This window comes from Condylura cristata, unplaced genomic scaffold, assembly GCF_000260355.1.
Source record: "Condylura cristata isolate star-nosed mole 26May11 unplaced genomic scaffold, ConCri1.0 scaffold00030, whole genome shotgun sequence".
Taxonomy (NCBI): Eukaryota; Metazoa; Chordata; class Mammalia; order Eulipotyphla; family Talpidae; genus Condylura; species Condylura cristata.
Genome location: NW_004567131.1, coordinates 18,013,265 through 18,034,205, shown reverse-complemented (window position 1 = coordinate 18,034,205; position 20,941 = coordinate 18,013,265). Strand labels below are relative to the sequence as shown.

At 34.7% G+C, this 20,941-nt stretch overlaps 1 protein-coding gene across 2 annotated transcripts in view; it reads right to left on the bottom strand.

Moving 5' to 3' along the window:
• PRPF18 (pre-mRNA processing factor 18) overlaps window positions 1–20,288 on the bottom strand; it is a 46,776-nt gene extending 26,488 nt beyond the window's left edge. Inside the window, exons 1-5 of one of the 2 annotated variants that reach the window (XM_012731404.1) lie at window positions 20,110–20,288; window positions 9,921–9,998; window positions 9,779–9,805; window positions 7,108–7,212; window positions 4,869–4,982 (exon numbers count right to left, since the gene is read on the bottom strand). In XM_012731404.1, coding sequence (XP_012586858.1) covers window positions 4,869–4,982; window positions 7,108–7,212; window positions 9,779–9,805; window positions 9,921–9,998; window positions 20,110–20,175 — 390 coding nt within the window. In that variant the 5' untranslated portion in view covers window positions 20,176–20,288. The remainder of the gene's footprint in view (window positions 1–4,868; window positions 4,983–7,107; window positions 7,213–9,778; window positions 9,806–9,920; window positions 9,999–20,109) is intronic. The other variant, XM_004691255.2, reaches the window with a different exon arrangement.
• Between the last annotated feature and the right edge of the window lie 653 nt (window positions 20,289–20,941).

Genomic DNA, 20,941 nt, shown 5'->3' with positions numbered 1-20,941 from the left:
AAAAAAAAATGTACAAAATGATGTAAAAATAAACTTATAAAAAAAAATCCTGAACAAAATCTTAGCAAACCAAATTCAACAATTCATTAAAAGGCTAATATAACATGACAAAGCAGAATTTATTTCAGATACAACAATGGTTCAACATCCAAAATTCAATCAACCACATCAACAAAAAATAAAAATAGATGACCATATCAATAATGCTAGGAAGCATTTGATAAGATTCAACACCTATTTATGAAAGACTCACCCAAAAAAAAAAAAAAAAAATGGAAAAAAAGTGTATAACACAAATAAACAGAATCATGAACGGAAGAGCACACGTCTGAACTCCAGTCACTGCTCGACATCTCGTATGCCGTCTTCTGCTTGAAAAAAAGGAACAGATGGAACATACCTCAACATAATAAAAGCCACTTATAACAAACCCATAACTACCATCACTCCCAATGGTGAAAACTGAAAGCTTTATACTAGGATCTTGTGTCAGAAAAGGAAGCCCACCTTCATCACTACTCTTCAACATAGTATTCAAAGACTAAGCAAGAGCAATTAGGCAAAACAAAAATATAAAAGCAATTGAAATTATTAACAGATGACATAATATACATAGCAAATGCTATAATACTAACCTAATAAAAACAATAAATCAGTTTACAGAATGTCAGGTTATAAAATCTATACAAAAATTAGTTGTGTTCCTATTTGCAAACAAACCTAAACAGGAAAAAAAATATTCCATTTACAATTGCATCAAATAAAATCAAATACCTAGAAGTAAACATAAAAAGAAGTAAAGGACCAAAAAGTGAAAATTGTAAGGCACTGTTAAAAGTAGAAGACACAGGCCCTCCCTGGTGGCATAGCGGCTTAAAGCACAGCACTAAGAAGCTAAAGCCACTTCAGCATGAGTTAGATCCCAGCCCCAGAGGTGACCCACATGGCGCAGCAGACCTCTCCTGACCCGCCTGCTGCTCCCCTCAGCAGTGTACTTCATCAGTAGGCCTGTTCTGCTACTCACTGTCTCTGGTGAATCCTGAATCCTCCTGATGAATACCCCTGTACCTCTGGTCTGTACCCCAGCTCTGCATGTATAAATAATAAATCTTTAAGAAAAAGCAGACAGATATTTCTGCTCATGGACTGGCACAATTAAAGTAACATTTTTAAAATAGCCATCTTATCCAAAGCAGTAAACTGATTCAATCCCAAAATTTGAATGGCGTTCTCAAAAAAGAAAAAGAAAAAAAAAAACTACTGAATTTATGTGGAGCCAGAAAAGACCCTAAATAAAAAATCCTGACCAAAAAAAAAAGGAAGAGTGGTACTATCCCACTATCAGACTTCAAATTGTCTAACAAAGCTACAGTAATCAAAACAGAATGGTATTGGATCAAAAAGAAACAGACCAATGGAATCAATTTTAGAGCTCAAAAATAAACCTATGTTTATATATACTTTATTCTACAGCAAAGGCACCAAAAGTATACACTGGAAAAAAGACAGTCTCTTTAATAAACGGTCTTGGGAAAACTGGATGGCCACATACAATATACACAAAAACTGACGTGAACAGAAGTTTTTGATGTAAGACCTAAAATTATATAATACATATAAGAAAACATAAGCAAAATACTCCAGGACATAAGCGTCCATGATATCTTTGTGTATTTATTTCCAACAGCAAAAACTAAAAGAATATGAACAACTGGAACTATACCAAACTAAAAAACATACAGACAGCAAAAAAAACTATCACTAAGCTAAAAGACACCTGTAGAATAGGAGAAAATATGTGCATACTATACATCTGGGAAGGGACTGATACTCAAGATCTACAAAAAAAAAACATAATTCAACAAAAAGAAAACAAATGACCCAATCAAAAGCTGGTCTAAAAAAATAGGCACTTCTCCAAAAAAGACATAGAGATGATCAACAGGCACATGAAAAAATGTTCACCATCGCTTATCACTGAAAGGCAAATCAAAACCACAAAAAATGTTCACCATCACTTATCATTGAAAGGCAAATCAAAACCACAATGGATACCACCTCACACCTGTGAGAACTACCCACATCAAAAAGACCTGAAACAAATGTTGGAGAGGGTGTGGAGAAAAGAAAATCAGCTACAATGTGGGATCTGTAGACTGGTCCATCCCTTACAAAAAACAATATAGAGGTTTCTCATAATATTAAAAATGGATCTACCATATAATTCAACAATTCCACTTTTAGGTATCAACCCAAAGAATTCAAAAACACTAATCTTAAGGAATATATACACTTCTATGTTCACTGAAGCATTATTTGCAAGTCATTACTTGCAATCGGTCCAAAGACCGATTACTAGAAAAGGAAGATGTGGTATACATACACAATGGAATACAACTCTGCTATTGAAAGAAATACTCTTGCTCTTTGACAACATGGATGGAACTGGAGGGGATTATGCTAAATAAAACAAGTCAGAAAGAAAAAAACTACAGAATGGTGTCACTTACATGTGGGATACAGAGAAACAAAACAAAGGACGACCAGATAAAGCTAAATCAGTAAAAAAGAACCCCAGAAAGTGACTACAGAACTGAAGCTACCAGAAGAGGAAAGACCAGAGGGAAGTAGCACTACAGAACTGGACTATGATATCCTGATGGTGGGTATGATCACCTGAAGGGGCAACCCTATATACAATGTTGTAAACTAATTATTATCTCAATTAAAAAAAAATATTTAAAAAAAAACCTCAACATAAAACAACTATGTGTGGTGCCAGATATTCACAAAAGTTACTGTGGTGATCATCTTACTATATACACATCAGATTATGTTGTATACCTGAGACGAATATGTCATACGTCAATTATATCTCAACTGAAAAAAAAAAAGGAATAAAATTGTTCCAGTAGAGAGTAATTTGCCTCTATGCTCTTCTGCTCATTTTGCTTAAATGACCCTTGGTGGAGGAGAGGGATCACAGGTTTCAGTTGTCTATCCTGAACTAAAGAGGAATAGGTGACAGAGAAAAACAAGGTAGAATTCAAAGGGCAGTGAAATGAGACCCAGAGAGTTAGCTACATTTCTGGCTCAAATGTCATTGGGGCATCTTACACAATCACTTAACTTCACTGGGCCTTTTTGTACTATTATCACATGAGAATGGAATTACACTAGATTAAAAATAAAATCCCGGCCCTCCCTGGTGGCGCAGCAGATTAAAGCACAGCACTGAGAATCTGAAGCCACTTCCGCATGAGTTCGATTCCCGCCTGCCGCCTGCCCAGGAGGAGACCACATGGCGAGCCAGACCTCTCCTGACCCGCCCACTGCTTCCCTCAGCAGTGTACTTTGTCAATCTGCCTGTTCTGCTCCCACTCTGTCTCTGGTGAAGCCTCTCACCGCCCCTGAGCCTCTGGCCTGTACCCCAGTTCTGTATGCACAAATAAATAAATAAATCTTAAAAAAAAATAATAATAAAATAAAATAAAATAAAATCCCATCTTGCTTGGGAATTCAGTGTTTTCATGACTATAGCAATACTTTTCTACTCATTAGTACCAGGATGAACTGAGAACAGCTGGGGGAGAACTCACACTAAAGAAGTCATTACATAGTCTGTGTATGACAGTTTTAGATACTTATCTATTTCTCTAATTTCATTGTGGCAAAGTCCTGTTTTGTGAAATGTCCTGTATTTGAGAACACTGCCAATTTTCTTTTCCAAAAAACCATTAGGGTTTAGAGTATATACAGAATAATATTGCTTTAAGACTATGGGATAGACAAAGCTTTCTTAAGCAGAACACAAAAAGCAATAACCATAAAAGAACAAGCTGATAAACTGGATTTCATCAAAATTTAAAGTTTCTGTTCTTCAAAGGACACCACTAATAGGCAAGCCATACAATGGGAGAAAATAGCCACAAAATACATATCTGTATACCTGACAAAGGACTTGTACCCATAATATGTAAAGAATTCCTACAATTTAGAAATAAAGACAAAATAATCCAATTAAAACATACAGAGAAATATATGGCCGCCATGTCTGTTAAAAGATGCTCAGTCTTCAATTATCAAGGAAATGTGAATAGAACCATAATAAGATATTACTATGCATAAAAGAGAATGGTTAAAATTGTAAAGATTAACAGTAACAAATGCTGGTGACATTTGAAAAGAATTGATGTTTCTTATAGACAAGCATACATTTATTCACACTATTCAGCAAATCCACTTTTAGGAATTTACCTAAAAGATATATAATATATTTATCCAAGAGAACTAACAGTTTCAAAAATTATCTATATTAAGAAAGTTTAAAGCAGTTAAACAGTCCAAAGTTCAAAACCAAATTTAGATGCAGCCACAAAATTATCACTGGCATCAGGAAAGAACTACTGATTATCTGCAATAACATAAATCTAAAAAGTGTATGTTGAACAAAAGAAGACACACAAAAGTCTAACACATATATTATTATTCCATCTATATGAAATACTAAAACAAGCAAAATTAATCTATGGTGACAAAATTCAAAAAGGTGGTTGTTCAGAAGTGGGAGGAGGAAAAATATGAGCACTGGCAAAGTGGGGCATTACAGAACTTTCCTAGAGAACAAAAATGTTCATAAGGATAATGATGACATGGTTGTGGTTATTTGTCAAAATGTATGGAATTTTATGCTCAAGATTTATGTTGTTTCCCTTTTTTAATTAACAAAGACACATTCAGCAGCAGCAATCTGGCTACTTTATTTTTCCATTGTGACTATAATAATGCACCTAGTCAAATGCTGTCAAATGCCATACTATTCTAGTTTATGCAATACAAATGCTCTCCTAAGATTTCTGACTTCTTACCTTATTAACTTCTGGTGTGAGGATTTCTATTTTTCTTAACCGTTGAAAAGCATCATAATCAGTTTCCCCAAATAATCTAATTGGTTCTCCTCTTTCTCTCAATCTTCTGATAACCTATTTAAAAAAAAAAAAAATCATGAAAAGATAACAGTAATTCCAATTTTAAGTAGTGAAAATTTAGTTTTAAATATGCATGGAGAAAAAGTTGTGTTTACTTTTTCTTTAATTTTCCATGGACAGATATACCAAGTCATCACAATTTAAATATTTGAAAGGTTTTAGGTCCTTTGCTGACTGTTTCAAGAAAGGACCAGCCGATGCAGCAAGATCCATAAGAAAATAATGAAGAAAGGAGGAGGCAATAATATTTATAGAGAAGAAAAAAGAAATCTGGAGGTAGATTTCCAATAACTCTTTGGCCATAATCAAAAATCAGCAGTGCAATACTACAAAAAAAATCAAAATTTGCCACTCAAAAGAATGAGTTATGATTAGGGATGGGCATATACAGAGTTTCTGAGGTGCTAATAACACTATTTTCTTAACTTGCTTGATGGTTAGATTGGTATTTGCTTTGCAGTTATTATACAGCAAATGCATTTTTTTATTCCGTAAAAAGTTGTATTTCATCAAAAAGAGAAATGTAAATTGAACTTAAGATCAATATCCATATTAAAAAACTACTAAGAAAGTTTAAGTGGTACCGTAAATAGAACACACCTAGAAATAGAAGCCACTGGTAGGGCTCTCACTGGATTAATTGAAGCCTGATGTTCAAACAGAAAATTAAAGATGAATTAGTGCTTTCTCCAAAACATCCTTGTCAGCTCAATGTGTGATAAATAACAGTGATCACATTTACTTAAGAAACAGTCCATCCCATCTTGAGACAGATACTTTGTTTCTTGAAATAAAGTAAAATTTCTACCTCCCTCAAACTTCCTCAGTTCTGTTTTATGAAACCATAGAAAATATGAATTCTTTCTCAAAATTAGAGCTATTGTCAATGAATTTAACATGTCTCCAATACTCTTCTCTCTAGGCTTAATCTTGAATCCTTTAATTTTCACATGACAGTTTCTAAAGTCATTCATCCTTTCCTCTGAAAGTTTCCTTTTGGTCAAAGTCTATTTTGTTTTATACCCATCTGTTTTAAGTTTGAATTCTTTATGTCACATGAATAACTTAATTATTAATTAATTAATTTATTTATTTATTGAAGAAAAGTTTATTAAGGAAAAGAGACAGAAAAAAGTGGTACTTCCAGGCTGTGAAACCAGGCCATGGAGGGATAAGGAAGCCCTTTTTCTTTTTTTAAGGAAAATAGCAGTTGATATACAGGAAAACATATAAACTGTAACCAAGAGTCCTCTGGTAAGAGTACATCTAAAGTCTTAGAAAAGTTCAAAGTATTTAATACAGAGTCCAGAAATTATGCTTCTTAAAAGTGTCCAAAAGTAACAATCATAATGTTACTAGGAATGGCAATGACATCTGTATAAGGAAATTCATCTTAGTATCGTATTGCAGGGAAATGCTGAAGCAAGTGACCATTAATAACTGGTTTTCAAAATATTATGGAAAACTAGTTGTAACAAACTATATGTATGTCTATTTTTTGACCTAGAAAAATATACTGGTTAGCAAAAGTAACCTGTAAAAGTATGTTATTTAAGGCCTCTCTGGTGGCGCAAAGGGTTAGAACTCAGCACCTGCAAGCTAGAGCTGCAGCCACCTCAGTGTGAGTTCGATCCTGGCACTGGAGGTGATCCACATGGCGTGGTAGACATCTCCCGTCTTGCCTGCTGCTCCCCTCAGCAGTGTGCTTCACCAATGTGCCTGTTCTGCTCCCCACTCCTCTCACTGTCCCTGCAACTCTGACCTGTACTCCAGTTCTGTATGAATAAATAAATCTTTAAAAGAAAAAAAAGTGGAGACTTAAAAGAAAAAAGTATATTATTTAAAATAGCTTTATAATTATTTAGAATATATACTTCTTTAAAACAATGTTTAATTTTTAAGTGTAAATGAATTTTTTTCCAAGTGTAAGATGATAATATCAAGGAAAGAAGAGGTTTGGAAACTCACGAAGAAAATAGGCTAGTTACACAGTATTTTTAATTCATTAGGTCATCCTATGTGAGAAATAATGTCATATGACTTATTGGAAAGAAGTGAAGATAATGCAAATGTTGTATAAAAACTTCTCTTCATGAAACATATACTCACATAAACTTACCTCTTGCCTGGAAAGAGTCATGGGTAATTTTTCCTCTGCAAGTTCAAGTTCCAACACTGGATTTGATGAAGTTAATGGTTTTTGGTCCTCTTCTTTTGGCTGTATCTATAATAGCCAAAAGAAGTAAAATTCACATTTAAAATAAAATATTGTTAATATTTATCCTTCTGTGACATTAGCTATTCTTGGAAGTTAAATGTTTTAATATTGAAGGCCTTCCAAATGTGTCTCTAAGGAAAGATCTGATAATAAATGTACATGCTTTTAAGAGTTTATGAAACATATCCATATCGGGGACACCACCACAGGTAGAAAGCATGCACATAGGAGAGAGCATTCTTGCTACAGAAGAGTGACTTAAGTATAATGATTTGATTTCTAAAATCAAAAACTTAAAAGGGTTGAAACTTTGAGACTCATTTTCTCCCTGGACTTTAAAGAATGTTACTTTCACTTAAAAACAATTCACTTTTTCTTTTTTGAGAAAACCATTTTACAGGGTTATTTGATCCTTGCTCTGGGTTTATAATGAAGAATAAAGATAAAATTGCTTTCCAATAGAAACCTGTGAAGGCTCAAGCTCAGGCTTTTTCATACCTTACTTTTTGAAAGATACTACATGAAATGCTCAGAAATCACTGTTGGACATGAAGAAAAATTCCCAATATGCTACAGAACTTGCCCTCACACTGAGTTCTGAACCTTGTGGGAGAATAATGAAATATAGCACCTCTCTGTTCACAACACAAAAACATTCTTGTTTGTAAGAACCCTCAGTAAAAAAATCTCTTCATATACTTTCTTGAGTCTGCTGCCCAATTCACAATTTAGGAAAACTGAGTTCAGCAATGTATAATCTCACTTGTATGGTCTGTAAAAGATATTGAAACATGGTTTCCCATCTGACCATACACAAATCTAAAATGCTAAAAGCAGTAAAACAAGAAAAATGTACATAGATAAAAGCAGATCAGGAGTAGGAAAGAGATTAACATTCACTTGAAAAATTTATGGCTTAAATATAATTTATGATTCCATAGTTCATGATTCAAGGTTACAATCATCAACCTAAATGGAGCTAACAGAAAGCTGAGGTAGAAAACTAAACTTTCATATTTCTCATAAATCAAATCAACACTGAGCCTTAAAAAAAAGGGGGGGATAACGAATTTCTATGACAGAATATAGGTAATATATGCTGTATTTTCACTACTACCCAAAAGATTTTTGAGGAGAAAAATCTATGCTTTCATTTTAAGCATAAAAACAGGTACAGCTCCAAAATTCTCAGGATAAAAGCATTTCTATTATAGAATGGCAGTAATAGCTGTAAGGAAAAGAGCTCTAATACAGTCTGTCAACTAAACTCAGTATTAACAGCAATATCTTTACAGCAATTACTCTGCCTCAGTGCTTTCCTTTATAGAAAAGAATACTACTTTATCACTGAGGCAATCTACACAAAGCAAAATTGTCACTGTTTTAAATTATTTTCCTACCATCGTTTTAAATTATTTTCTTAGCATATCAAAAAGTTGAAAGGGTTCAAATTTAGGGATCTAGGAAAGGAACAAGTCAGCAAAATAAACCCATGGTTAAGTTGAGTCTCATTCCAAATCAAGTTTTAGTTAAGTCAATGTTGGCAAGTAAAAGATGAGAATTATTTCTAAATACCTATTTCAATAATATTTACATAAAAATTACTTTGATTTCCTAAACTAAAATAAAATCAACATTATCTATTGGAAACATTAAAATATGAATGTTTATATTTTAGAAAGTCACTAGAAACAAAACTACATTTTTAATACTTTCTCCCAACACGACAAATAAAACCAAATGCATATACATACCATTTGCATTCCTCATGCTTTCTTCTAGAAATGCTATGCCAGATAAATTAATTTCCAGAACTTTCCCCATTACATGCACAAGTATTATATTGACATTTCACAAGCAAAAAGTTCACTTCAAATTTATGATTTGACAAATATATTTCAACAGAATCTCTGAACTTTGGTTTTAAAAGTAATTAGATATTGTCTTCTTTCAAACTAAGCTTAATGCAACTTTGCCTCATAACCTTTAACTCCTCCCAATAAAATCCCAATACACTATTCAAATAAATAATAATCTCAAAGATAATTTCAGTCATGCTTTTAAAACACACAAACTCTTCCAGACAACTCATTTGTTGCTAAAAAAAAAATTTCAAGTTTACATTTTATATCCAATAGACTAAGCAGTGTTTGAAATGTGATACCTTATTAAACAAAAGCATATAAATGTTACATGGCACTAATTCCAGGCAGAAGTACTTAGGGCCAAATGGAATTATTGACAATGTAAACATAAAGTCAATGGCTTAAGATATTCGAGAGAAAGCAGGGAAAATAGCCACTGCTAATACCACTATTGCTTGAGGAATAAAATATTTTTGAACTCTTTAAAAATAGACTTTTATTGGGAGAGGTGGAGAGAAGAGTGGTGATGGTAATGAAAATGAGACAGTATCGGTTCAGGATTTAATTAAAAAAAAAAAATCCAAGCCTTGATTTCAAGCCACTTCATGCTGTCCACAAGAAGCCAAACCATTCCAAGCCAAAAGTCATGCACGTATTTTCCTGAATTCAAGATTTAAAAAAAGAAAAACAGAACCAAAAACTCATACCTCTCCAGATGGCTTCTCATTTATAGGCTAATATATAACATTGATAAATTGAACAGAGATCAATGATTTTGTCACTTTAACAGCAGATGTATAAATTTCAACTCAGAAATATACAGTTTAACATAAAAGCAGACTTTCATACCTTATAGCCACATCTTTCAAAATAAGCTTCCTCTTCTTTTTTTGCAAGTTCACTACGTTTGAAATACTTTTTATTTTCCTATTGAAGAAAGAAAGAAGTTAATAACATGTCCTTGGTAAAAATGTCTTGATCTATGGTCAAGAAGTTGCCTTCAGAAACCTGAAGACACTTGTTTTTTCAAGAATTTGGTACTCTTTTTTTGGTTCTGTAGAAATTACATTGATTTCCTGAACACATCACCCTCTTCCACTCCTGATGTGGGTACTGATATGTGACAAATACTGACATTTTTTTCTTGAAATATTTTAACAGGCATATCTAACAACAAAGAGAAGAAAGCAACAATGTTTTCCAAATGCTCCACTGATTTGATTTACTTTCCCCAGTGTTTTGAGTTCAAAGATAAATTCTACAAATGGCTCACAATGAACCACATAAAATGGAAATGTTTTAACTATTTTTTCCTAACAGGAAAAAAAAAATCAACAAAATTATGGTATCTATAGCTCACATCTTAATTCCTTTTACCAAGCAGGCTCCAAGGGTATTCCAAATTCCTTTTTGTCATCTGGAATCAATTCACTGTATTTGTATTAAATCAGCTCTTAAAATAATCTAGACAATCTAAATGGTTTTGTAGAGTCTTTATTAAAAAGATGACTTAAGAGTTATTTGTTTTAACATGATTTGGTATTAACAGACAAGCACTAAATGTACTGCAGTGGGGAAAATGTTAGTTCATTCCACATTATTCATAAAAGTATGTTCAATGTTAAATCTGCAGTCTGTAATTGGAGGCTTGTTACTCTATGCAGCTTATTCCATTGATGACTTTGCTCAAACAGACAGTGCCCTACTTAATTAGTAGTAACAATAATAGCACCTCAATAATACCTCTACACATGTATTTAGCACCCTCTAACACCAAAGCTCATTCACTCAATGATCACCAATTACTGTTAAGAATATTACCAGAAAGGCTGATTGTGAACAATGAAAAGATGAGGCTATGAAAACACTTGAAACCACTGATTAAGCTTGGCATCAGGAAAACACTGCATTTCCTATGGGATACACAGAGGAAGTACACAGCACCACCTATAAAGTATTCTAGTTAAAAAACTAAATCTAATTCTAATAAAACATTGAAGTCTAACTTCTAGTTTACTAGAAATGTACAGACATGCTACAAAATGTAGAGATTAACTAAGTGATACCACTGGAAAGCAGTTAAACACTGGGATATTAACTAAGCTAGCTCCAGTTTCTCAACAAGTTAAAAGTATAAAAATAGGGAAAGTTGAGAGAATGAAAATGTTTCTGATCAAAAGAAACCAAGATTCATAATAAACAACTGCAATGACCTTGTGTGGATTTGATCTGAACAAACCAACTGTAAAATCATATAGGTATGTATTTTAATTCAATTAGGGACAGTGAATGTGAAAGGCGTATTTGATGGTATTAAAGACCATCAGAATTTCAATTTTGTATGTGTATGTATGGATGTGGTCATACTTTGTTTATATAAGAATGTGTACTTATTTTTTAGAGTTACATATGTCTGGGAAAGGGTAGACGAGTTTATTATGCAATTCTAGTTGTGTGTAGGTTTAAAACTTTTATGCTAAACAACTTCGTATTTTATTTCAGGTTAAAAGTTTTTTATTTTTAATGAAGTAAATAGGTTCATAAGTTTCAGATGTACAATCTTATAAATCAACACCTATACGTAATATATTATATTCCACACCAAAAGTCTAGTTTCTATCCATCATCCAATTGACCCCCTTTAATGGATTTAAACACTCAAGTGCCCCCTTCCTTCTGGTAACTACTATTTTGTTCTTAAACACTAACAATTTTTGCTTTATCTTGAATAAACGCTTTTAAGTTCATTAACTCAATAAACATTTACTGATTTTCTATCATACACCATGCACAGCTTTTATTACTGTGTCTCAATTTCATGGAATACACCTACTAGAACTTTAAGCCTAGAACATCAACTCTCAAAATATGGTTCACAGGCCCGTTGGAGTCTTACTTAGAGGTTCCTAAAGGTTCAGATTTTCACAAGAATACTAAGACATTACGTAACCCTTTTTTACCTACTGTGCCCTCATGCGCACTGATAGCACAAAGCAATGGTGGAGAAAACTGCTGGAACCTTAGCATAAATAAAGATTACATAACTTATCTATGTACCAGCAGTCACTGTATGTCTTACTAGCATGCACTTGCAGGAAAATAAAACAGGCCAGTTTCTCTTAAGAACATCTCAGTAAAGTATAATTTTACCAAATCTCAACCCTTGCATACACTGCCTTTGAATATTTGGCATGATGCAATAAAATGAAACATAAAGCACTTATGCTACATAATGAAGATAGTTTCTAAAAGAAAAGCACTTGTGCATCTTTTTGGTAATTTTGACCTGCATATTTGGCTGACATTTTCTCAAAACTGAGCAATGCAAATTTGACACTTAAAGAAAAACAATGACAGTATTTGTTGAGTATAGTAAAATTACAATTTTCAATGAAAAACTAAAATGATGAAAAGCTTGTATCCACCACTGTGAACTTGACAGTTTCCCGATACACATTTTGATGAAATCTGGGGTTATATTAATGATTTTTTTATATTGTCAACTGAAACATACCAACATTTAGAAGGTGTGCATAATTCAAAAACCATGTTACAAAATCATGAAGAGGCAAAAAAATTGTGAGCAGTACAGATCGATGGATATTAAGATGCATGAAGTTCAATGATGTTGGTCAGAATCCAAATCCAACTAAGTAATCTTTAAGACAGTTATCACTTGTGCATAGTTATCAAAGAATATACACAATTATCTAAAAAAGTGATCAAAATATTCCCTTTTCCAGTTAACTGTTTAAGTATGAAATGTCTTCATAGACTTGAACAAAAACAGTCTATGAATGGAAATATAGGAGAAGACCACTATGTTCTGGTATGTCAGAGATTAAAAGAATCTGTAAAAACATAAAATAGTCTTGCTAAATCTCCTTTCTATTTGAAACTATAATCACTTTTCACAAGTACATATTTATAACATATGTAGATTTAATTACCATATAATATAAACATGGAATCTAGGTATTTTTTAATTTCCAAGTTTTAAGGTCTTAGTAACTATCAACAATATATTCCAACATAAATGCCTTTGGAACCACTAATAATTAATAAAAGGAGTCCTAGACCAATAAGAACCACTGTCCTAGAAGAATCTATTCTCCATGTTCTCACCTAGTATGCTAAGCAAAGTTGGAATATTAGTGCTGCTCACTGATCCTGGTATATTTATCTATTCAGTTTTCTCTCTATATTGACAATCCCTTCATATCCTTCATTTTCAGCAAATGACTAAGCCACTCTATGGGGGGGGGGGGGAAGAGCACTCAAATTTCGCCTAATACCAACCCTTACCTGGACCTGCATCAACACTTCATTCCAGCTTACTCCAGATCTCAATTCCTCAGCAATTTCCCATAAACATCTATTCTCCCTTCAGCATCTTCTCAATAATCATTACTTAAATACGTTTAAGATTCCTAACTGTAAAGGAAAAGTTCCTCACTATGGCAAGGATGACATGCTAAGCACCATTTACAGCAGAACTCCACTAAAAGGTTTATCTTTCTCCATTTCCTCACTCCCTATTTTATTTGCAAGCCCCCCCTCCAGTTTTATTTGCAAACTCAGTCATCTTGTGCAGTCTTCAATTCAACTGCTAGTTCTCCCTTATTTAATCACTTTCTTCTGTGGATTGTCAAGTAATTTTCTTAATTCATCTCCACTAACTGATGTGTTCAGGTTTTTTTATTTTTGCATTTTTTGTAGTTCACTTAGATATTATGTATTCAAATAATGTATTATTCTCCCTAATTATTTATTTTACTTTTCAGTATCTTCCACTTTGCTTACTGTAGGTCCTCCTTTTATTATTTCAACTTCAGGATTTCTTCCAATTTCTGTTAAAATTTTTAAAAGTTGTTTTTATATTTTAATAAATGAAGAAGTGCAAGGGTAGATTTAGTGTGGTACTGTTTGTATTATGAAAAAGGAGAAAACCACATTGGCTTCTTTCCCACAAGTCATATAGGAGGACACAAAAAGATTTCCTACTATGCTTCAAATGTCACTCTTTGTATATACTCTGCTTAGAGACAAAAGTTTGTAGTAAGAGAAGCAACTACAGCGGTAATTTCTAATTGCAAAACATTTTATGAAGCACACTAAAAATACATTTTGAAATACAAAGTGCTATGGATACATTTATGACAGGTCCTTTGACTTAAAGGACCTAAAAACACAGAAGTTCATATGTTAAGTGGCTCCATATTTTAAGACAGCATATGAACTGACAATTTCCTTGGATTCTTTCCTAATATTGGATACCTAATATTTCCACTAGGCCTTTCATCCTGACAGATTTCAAAACAAATTGAAAATGCTAAACATTAAAATTGTTTCTCCTTTCAAAGATATAATCTAATTCCTACATGCTGCTTTAGAAATATCATTATTGAATTCAGTCCAAGCCTATACTTTCTGGATTATAAAACTGTGATTCAAAGTGTACAAACCTTTCAACCACATCATCTGAAGTGCCTACCCATATTAACAAATGAAAATGAAAATTAAAAACAACATGCAACCATGACTGTTAACATTAATTCAGAATCATCATTCCATCAGTCACGTTAGGGTTTTTAGTGCTTATATAAATAGGATACAAACATCCGTTAAGAGCTCTACAAAAGACACTGAAAAACTAACAAATATACAGCCTACACAGGCAAAGCAAAACGTGTGAAATCACAAACCATGTGGCAGGGTCACTTTGCTAAAGAATCAAAGTAAACCTCAAAGAGTGTGATTAATAAGGCAAATAGTAAGGAGCACAAATGCAGTCTAAAGTGACATTATGCTTTACAGAGTGAAAGACTGTCAAGTGTCAATGAATCCAGTACCTAGGCAATATATTCTTTTCAATAACGTCGTTAACAGTAGAAAACTACATGAAAATCTACCTTACACACCTGAATTCTATTTTTTGTATTAAATATACTAAAATGTACACAAGAACACTAACTTTACATAAACTTAAAGACATGTATAAACTTAAAGAAATGTACACCCACTATATGATCCAACCATTCTACTCCTACCTGCCTACATATCCATGCACAGAAATACACAAAAATCTGTGCATGGATATGCACATCATCTTCACCGAAAACAGCCAAAAGAGCGAAACAACTCAAATGCCTGCCAACAGGTCACAAATAACTTACGGTATACTCATACAATGGTAGAAAACTCAGTAGCACAATAATGAAGCATTGATACAAAGAAGTACACAAATGAAAATAAAAATTAGCTAAATGAAAGAAGGTAAACAGCCTAGAACATATTGAAAGGTTCCATTTAGATAAGATTCTAGAAAATACAAACTAAAGTAACAAAAAATCACTGGCTGCCTGTGGATGGGGTGGGGCTGGTTGCAGGTGCCTGGAGGAAGGTGGAAATACAAAGGGGCAAAAGGAAATTGAGGAGAGATGAACCTGTTCCTTCTCTTCACTGTGGTAGTTTCAGAGGTATATAAATTTACCAAAACTCAAATTGTTACTTTCTTTGTGTGGCTTACTGTGTCACTTTTACCTTCAAAGCTACTTTAAAATTAAATGCCACCAGCAAGAGTCAGAAGAATTAGGAGGGGAAAATTTTTAAAGAAAATCAGTACTTACAGTGCTAACAAGGCACAGGGCAGGTGATTCCTGCAGACAGGTAAAGAGAATCCAGGAGCCCTCAGTGGCCTTTTCAAGCATTTAATGATCTTTCTACTCTACTTACAGTGAGGCACCAGATGCAGGGGCCTGTGAGGATGGCAGGCCTCCGAGTGCCCAGGGAAATGTCGACTCTTTCTACTGGCTCTCTCTGGTGTCCTCTTGTGGTTTCCTCTGTACTTCCTGCCATTCCCCACAGCCTTTGCAAGCTCAGCATCCTGGCTCAGGTGTGCCCATTCATGCACCCTCACACCATACTCCAGGTGTCCACAGTCAGGCAGGGGTGCCCTGAGTCCATGCTCCCAAGCCAGGTGATAGCCACAAAGGCCAAGAGCGCAAAGCCTGAGCACACTTCATTCACCCTACAGTACGCGACTTATTATCCAACCTGAAGATTCACCACAATGCTACAGCAATCAAGATAGTGTGTGGCAGTGGTATATACTGCCACTGCAATATTCGTTAAAACCTTTAACTCAAAATATTTACCATTTCTTCTAGATTTGAGAATAAGATCTAGTCTCTCTTAGCAAATTTAATGTTTATTACATAATCACTTCACTATTTACAATGTCTCCAGAACTTATATATCTACTAGTTAGAAGCACATATTCTTGTATTTACAAGTACATACCTGAAACAACATTTTTTCCATTCTCTCACTCCCAGCCTCTAGTAACTATACATTATGCACTGCTATTATGTGTTTGGTTTGTTTAGCTTCCATATACGGGATGTTGGAGTATTTGACCACACATTTTTGTTGAAAAACTTTCAAAGGTTCCTCAATGAATATTAAAAAGAAGCATTGGCAAGGATTATTAGAAGACTGTTTCAAGTAATGGGATGAACAAGTGTAAGAAAACAAATTTAACAAACTGAAAAAAAATGGAAGCCATTCAGTAGAGCTAGAACAAATGAGTACTGGGGAGTAAGGGACATGAAGATTTTTTTAACAGCATGAAAAAAAATTAGCAGTTCTTGATTTGAGTCAGATTTTTCATATAACCGGGGAGGGGGGGAGAAGGGACATGTATATATGCATATATATATACATACTAATATTTTAAATAAAACTTCAAAGATAGATATTCTTAAGTGCATCCCAAGACTCCATTTAAGACTCCATCCTAATACAACAGCTAAGTTATGGAAACAATCTAAGGTGCACACTGATAAATATATAAAGGTATACACACACACTATATAGCAAGAAGATATATATATAAATATAAAGATATATATAAAATATATACATACATATGATGTAATACTACTTAGTTATAAGAAAAATTAAATTTCACCACATGCAGTAAAACGGGAGACATTTAAAGGAATTATGTGAAACAAAATAAATCATAAAGGCAACTACTGCATTTCACCTATATGTGGCTTATTAAGGACACCAGGAAGATAAGCAGATGAAACAAAATAATGTACAATGAAGACAAAAATGATGTTCCAGTGGAGAAGCAGGAGTGAGGTGGGCTTAAGTGTAGAGAGGGTTATAGCGGATTTTGGCCGGGGGGAGAGGGGGAGATTTCTTTTGTTTCCCCTTTTTTAGAAGGGAAAAAATGATAACTGAAATCCAGACATGAATATTAAAATGCAGAATACTGAAAGGAAGAGTGGCCTAGGTGTGAATTTCAAGGAAAATCAACACTGAAAGGAATAAGCTGTAACAACAACAACAAAAAAAAAAAAAAAAAAAAGGCAGCAGCAGCCTGTTAGGGAAAACTAAGCATAAGCAGCCTAAGCAGTAAAAATGAAAACCCGAAAGTTGTGGGGTAAGAGATGCCAACAAAAGAGTGAAAAAAGAGAATGGGTCAAGAGTGTCAAATGCTGCTGCTGTTAGTTATGAAAACATGGAGGTAACTGTCATCCCTGATTAGAACATTCAGAATAACTGAGGGGGCACAAACACATCAGGGAATGAGTGGGAATCAAAATTTAAGAAATCTGGCCATACAGAAAAGGGGCAGTTGCTTAAAAACAAAACAAAGCTGCCTCTTTGTATGCTCATCTATATGGTTCAGTGCTAAGTCGGTAGAGAAACTGAAGATACAAGGAGAAAGGGGATAAGTAATACTAAGGCTTCTGATGGTGGTAGCAAAGGTAAGTTGGGCTCCCATATGCCACTGAGGGGTGTGACCTAAGCCATGACTGATACTTGATCCACTTTAACAGGGGGAAAGGCACAGAATATACTGGCTGTGGCTTTTATATTCTCTGTGAAATTAAATGCATACTCCTTGAAGAAAAACATCAAGAATTTTTTTCAATCTTCTGTGGTTTAGTATTTGCATAAAGGAAATCATAAATATTGAGGGAAAAAGCAAAGCTAAAATTCTACACAAAGCCCATCCTCAAAAAGGACAACTCATAAAACTGCTGATTACACCTGTTGTGTTCCTCCAGCAGTCTGGTTTACCACACAACTGGGACTTTGCATCAAGTAAGGATTCCCCAGTGATCTCCCAACACACTGATATTGAGGCAATGCAGATACTAATTAACTTCAGAGTAGTTACACCAGGCAGAGCATTTTAGGAGAATAGGCAGCAATTTTAGTAGTTCTTTGATTTACCAAAGGAGCACTCATGAGCTAAGTATTTATTATTTCAACTATCAGAGACTCACAATAAAAATTGGGATGCCACTAGAAATGACCAAAAATAAGTTGATTGTGCAACTGTGTTGATTGTGCAACTGTACATGCTGCAAATCTTCCCCTTGCAAGTGAGCTGAGTTTCACAAGACTTTTCTCTCTAAAGCATTTAGAATTCCTTTCTAAATCAGAATCATTTCAACACCCTGCCCTTCCTAACATCAAGTCTGTGTTCTAACATCTAAGTTAGTGTCTTCAAATACTCCCAAAATACTCAGATTCCTGAGGTGGAAATAAAAATATTGTTAGAAATATAGACAAGCTGTCCCCACCTTACCTAATGAATAATAATTAGCTCCAATGATTATGAACAATCCCAACTAATCACATACATGATTTATACACCATGTCCAAAAATCTAAATCAGATATTCTCCAAGTGTGGTTCACAGACTCTTTGGGGACCTGCTGAGAGCCCATGGAGTTGAACTACTTTCAATACTAAGGTATTATTTGCCGGTTCATTCTGTTCATTAAGTGACAATTTCACTTAAGGTGAAACGCAACGATATCTCCTGAAACCTGAGCAAAGCAGTCGCACTAAACATTATCAGCTGTCACTAAACTCTTCACTTTACAGAAGGAGTGGGGAGGGGTGTTGAAGCAGGGGTAGTTTCATTTAATCTTGATGTAGTAAAATTAACTTCAGTAAGTCTTGATTCTTTACATCTTTTTAAGAGTGTACGTGAAAAAACAGAACACATGAAGCAATTCTCATTTACAGCAAAATATGAAGCCTGTCTGAAGGAAAAGTTATTTCTGTGACTGTGTTGCAAAGTAAACCGGCTGTTTTTTCACGGAATAACTCTTTTCATTTTAGGAAAGAATACCTGATACACCATAGTTATTCAAACTTAGTATTTGGCAGACAGCTTACCAGAACTGAATAAAGCGAGCTTGCCACTTCAGGAATACAACTGCTTTCTGTTGCCTATGATCAAATTCCAGTTTTCAAGTGAAATTTTAAATTGTGGTCAACTTAGATCTTCCATGATGAGCTTACTTTCCCAAAAAAATTAAAGAGGTTTCTCATGAGATTAGCAGTATTAAATGTGAATTTTCAAATACCATGTAATGAAGTATGCCAGCATTCTAAGTGAATCAATGCTTTCTAACTGACCTATGAGTCAACTTGAGGGCGCTTTTCAATCACCCAATTCTTTCTCTTTTAGTGCGTATCTCTCCAAAACAGTCTAAGCCTCCTCATGAGTGAAAACTTGAGCAATAAATTTTTACGTGTTGGGGAAAGGGGCTGAATATAATAAAAAACTGGATTTTACTAATGGAAGGAATCAAAGATTTGAAAAGAATGATCCTACGTCTGCCGATGCTAATTTCAGCTGGGCACTTACTCTTAGCAAAACGACAGAACGACCGACCACAGAAAATGAAGTCCGAAAAATACCAACAGCTGGGAGTGGGTATAAGCAGCAATCAGGGAATCTGCGAGGAGAATAAGGGTCAGCTGGGGTCAGAGGTATTGTCAAAATACTGGCTTTTCCTGCAATTTCCACTCTTTCATCCCTAAGGCTCCTGAATGGGGTGTCCAGGGGGTGGTTACAGAGGGAGCCGCTCCAGGGTAGTGGTGGAGCTCGCACCAAGCCTCAACTCCGCCCCAAACCCTTTCAGAATAATTTCCTTCACTTCTAGACCTCCTCCCCCACGCCCTAAACCCAAACGCCCCACGACCCAAAGATCCTCACCACCAACAGATTCCTATCCTCCACCAGCTGCCGCTTCCGGAGGATCTCTGATTTCAGAACGTCCATCTTGTCGCCGGGCTTTAACCTGGAAGTCCCTTCCCAGTTCCTCACACCAAGTCTTTTCCCAACCGTCCACAGAGAACCCACCACTTATAACAAACTCCAACACCTGAGGACAACAACTGACTGGCTACTTCCGGCGGAAGCTGAGGTGAGCGAGAGGCAGGAACAGAGTGTTCCCGGGCGCCTGTTATTGACGCAGCCGCTGCGGGCTCCCGCCCCCTGGCGACGACTTCCGGTAATGCGCCAGTAGTTACCAGGTAGAGATCTATATACCAACGTGGCTGGACTGAATCACAAGTGTTTTTAATTGTGCAGAGGTCGACGGCTGCATTTTTAAAAATAAGTTAATGTAGCTGATAACTCAAGTGCAAAATCTACTCACATAACACTCAATTATGTTAAGTTCAGGTTTTTATTTTACCAGTTCACATCAGAGTTCCCGAAGTTACTTGCAAAAGTAATGTAATTTTCTCACTAAAGTGAAAAAACCTGAGCAAAATCACTAGTTTAAAGTGTACAGCAAGGAGGCAGGATAGAAAAAAAAAATCAAGTATCAGTATAAGACGGTATTCGTTGCTAGCCTATTAAATTTCCTGTAAAGTTAAGCATCTATAGCCATTTAAGTAATATTAAATAAATTTGTCTCGTCACCTTCAGTTTTAGAATGTTTAAACACTGATAACGAGCTTTTATTCTAAGGTTACTGAAATAAATTTTTTTGTGTTCAGTAATCAAGATTTTCACCGGCATATAAGCAATGTGAGCAGTT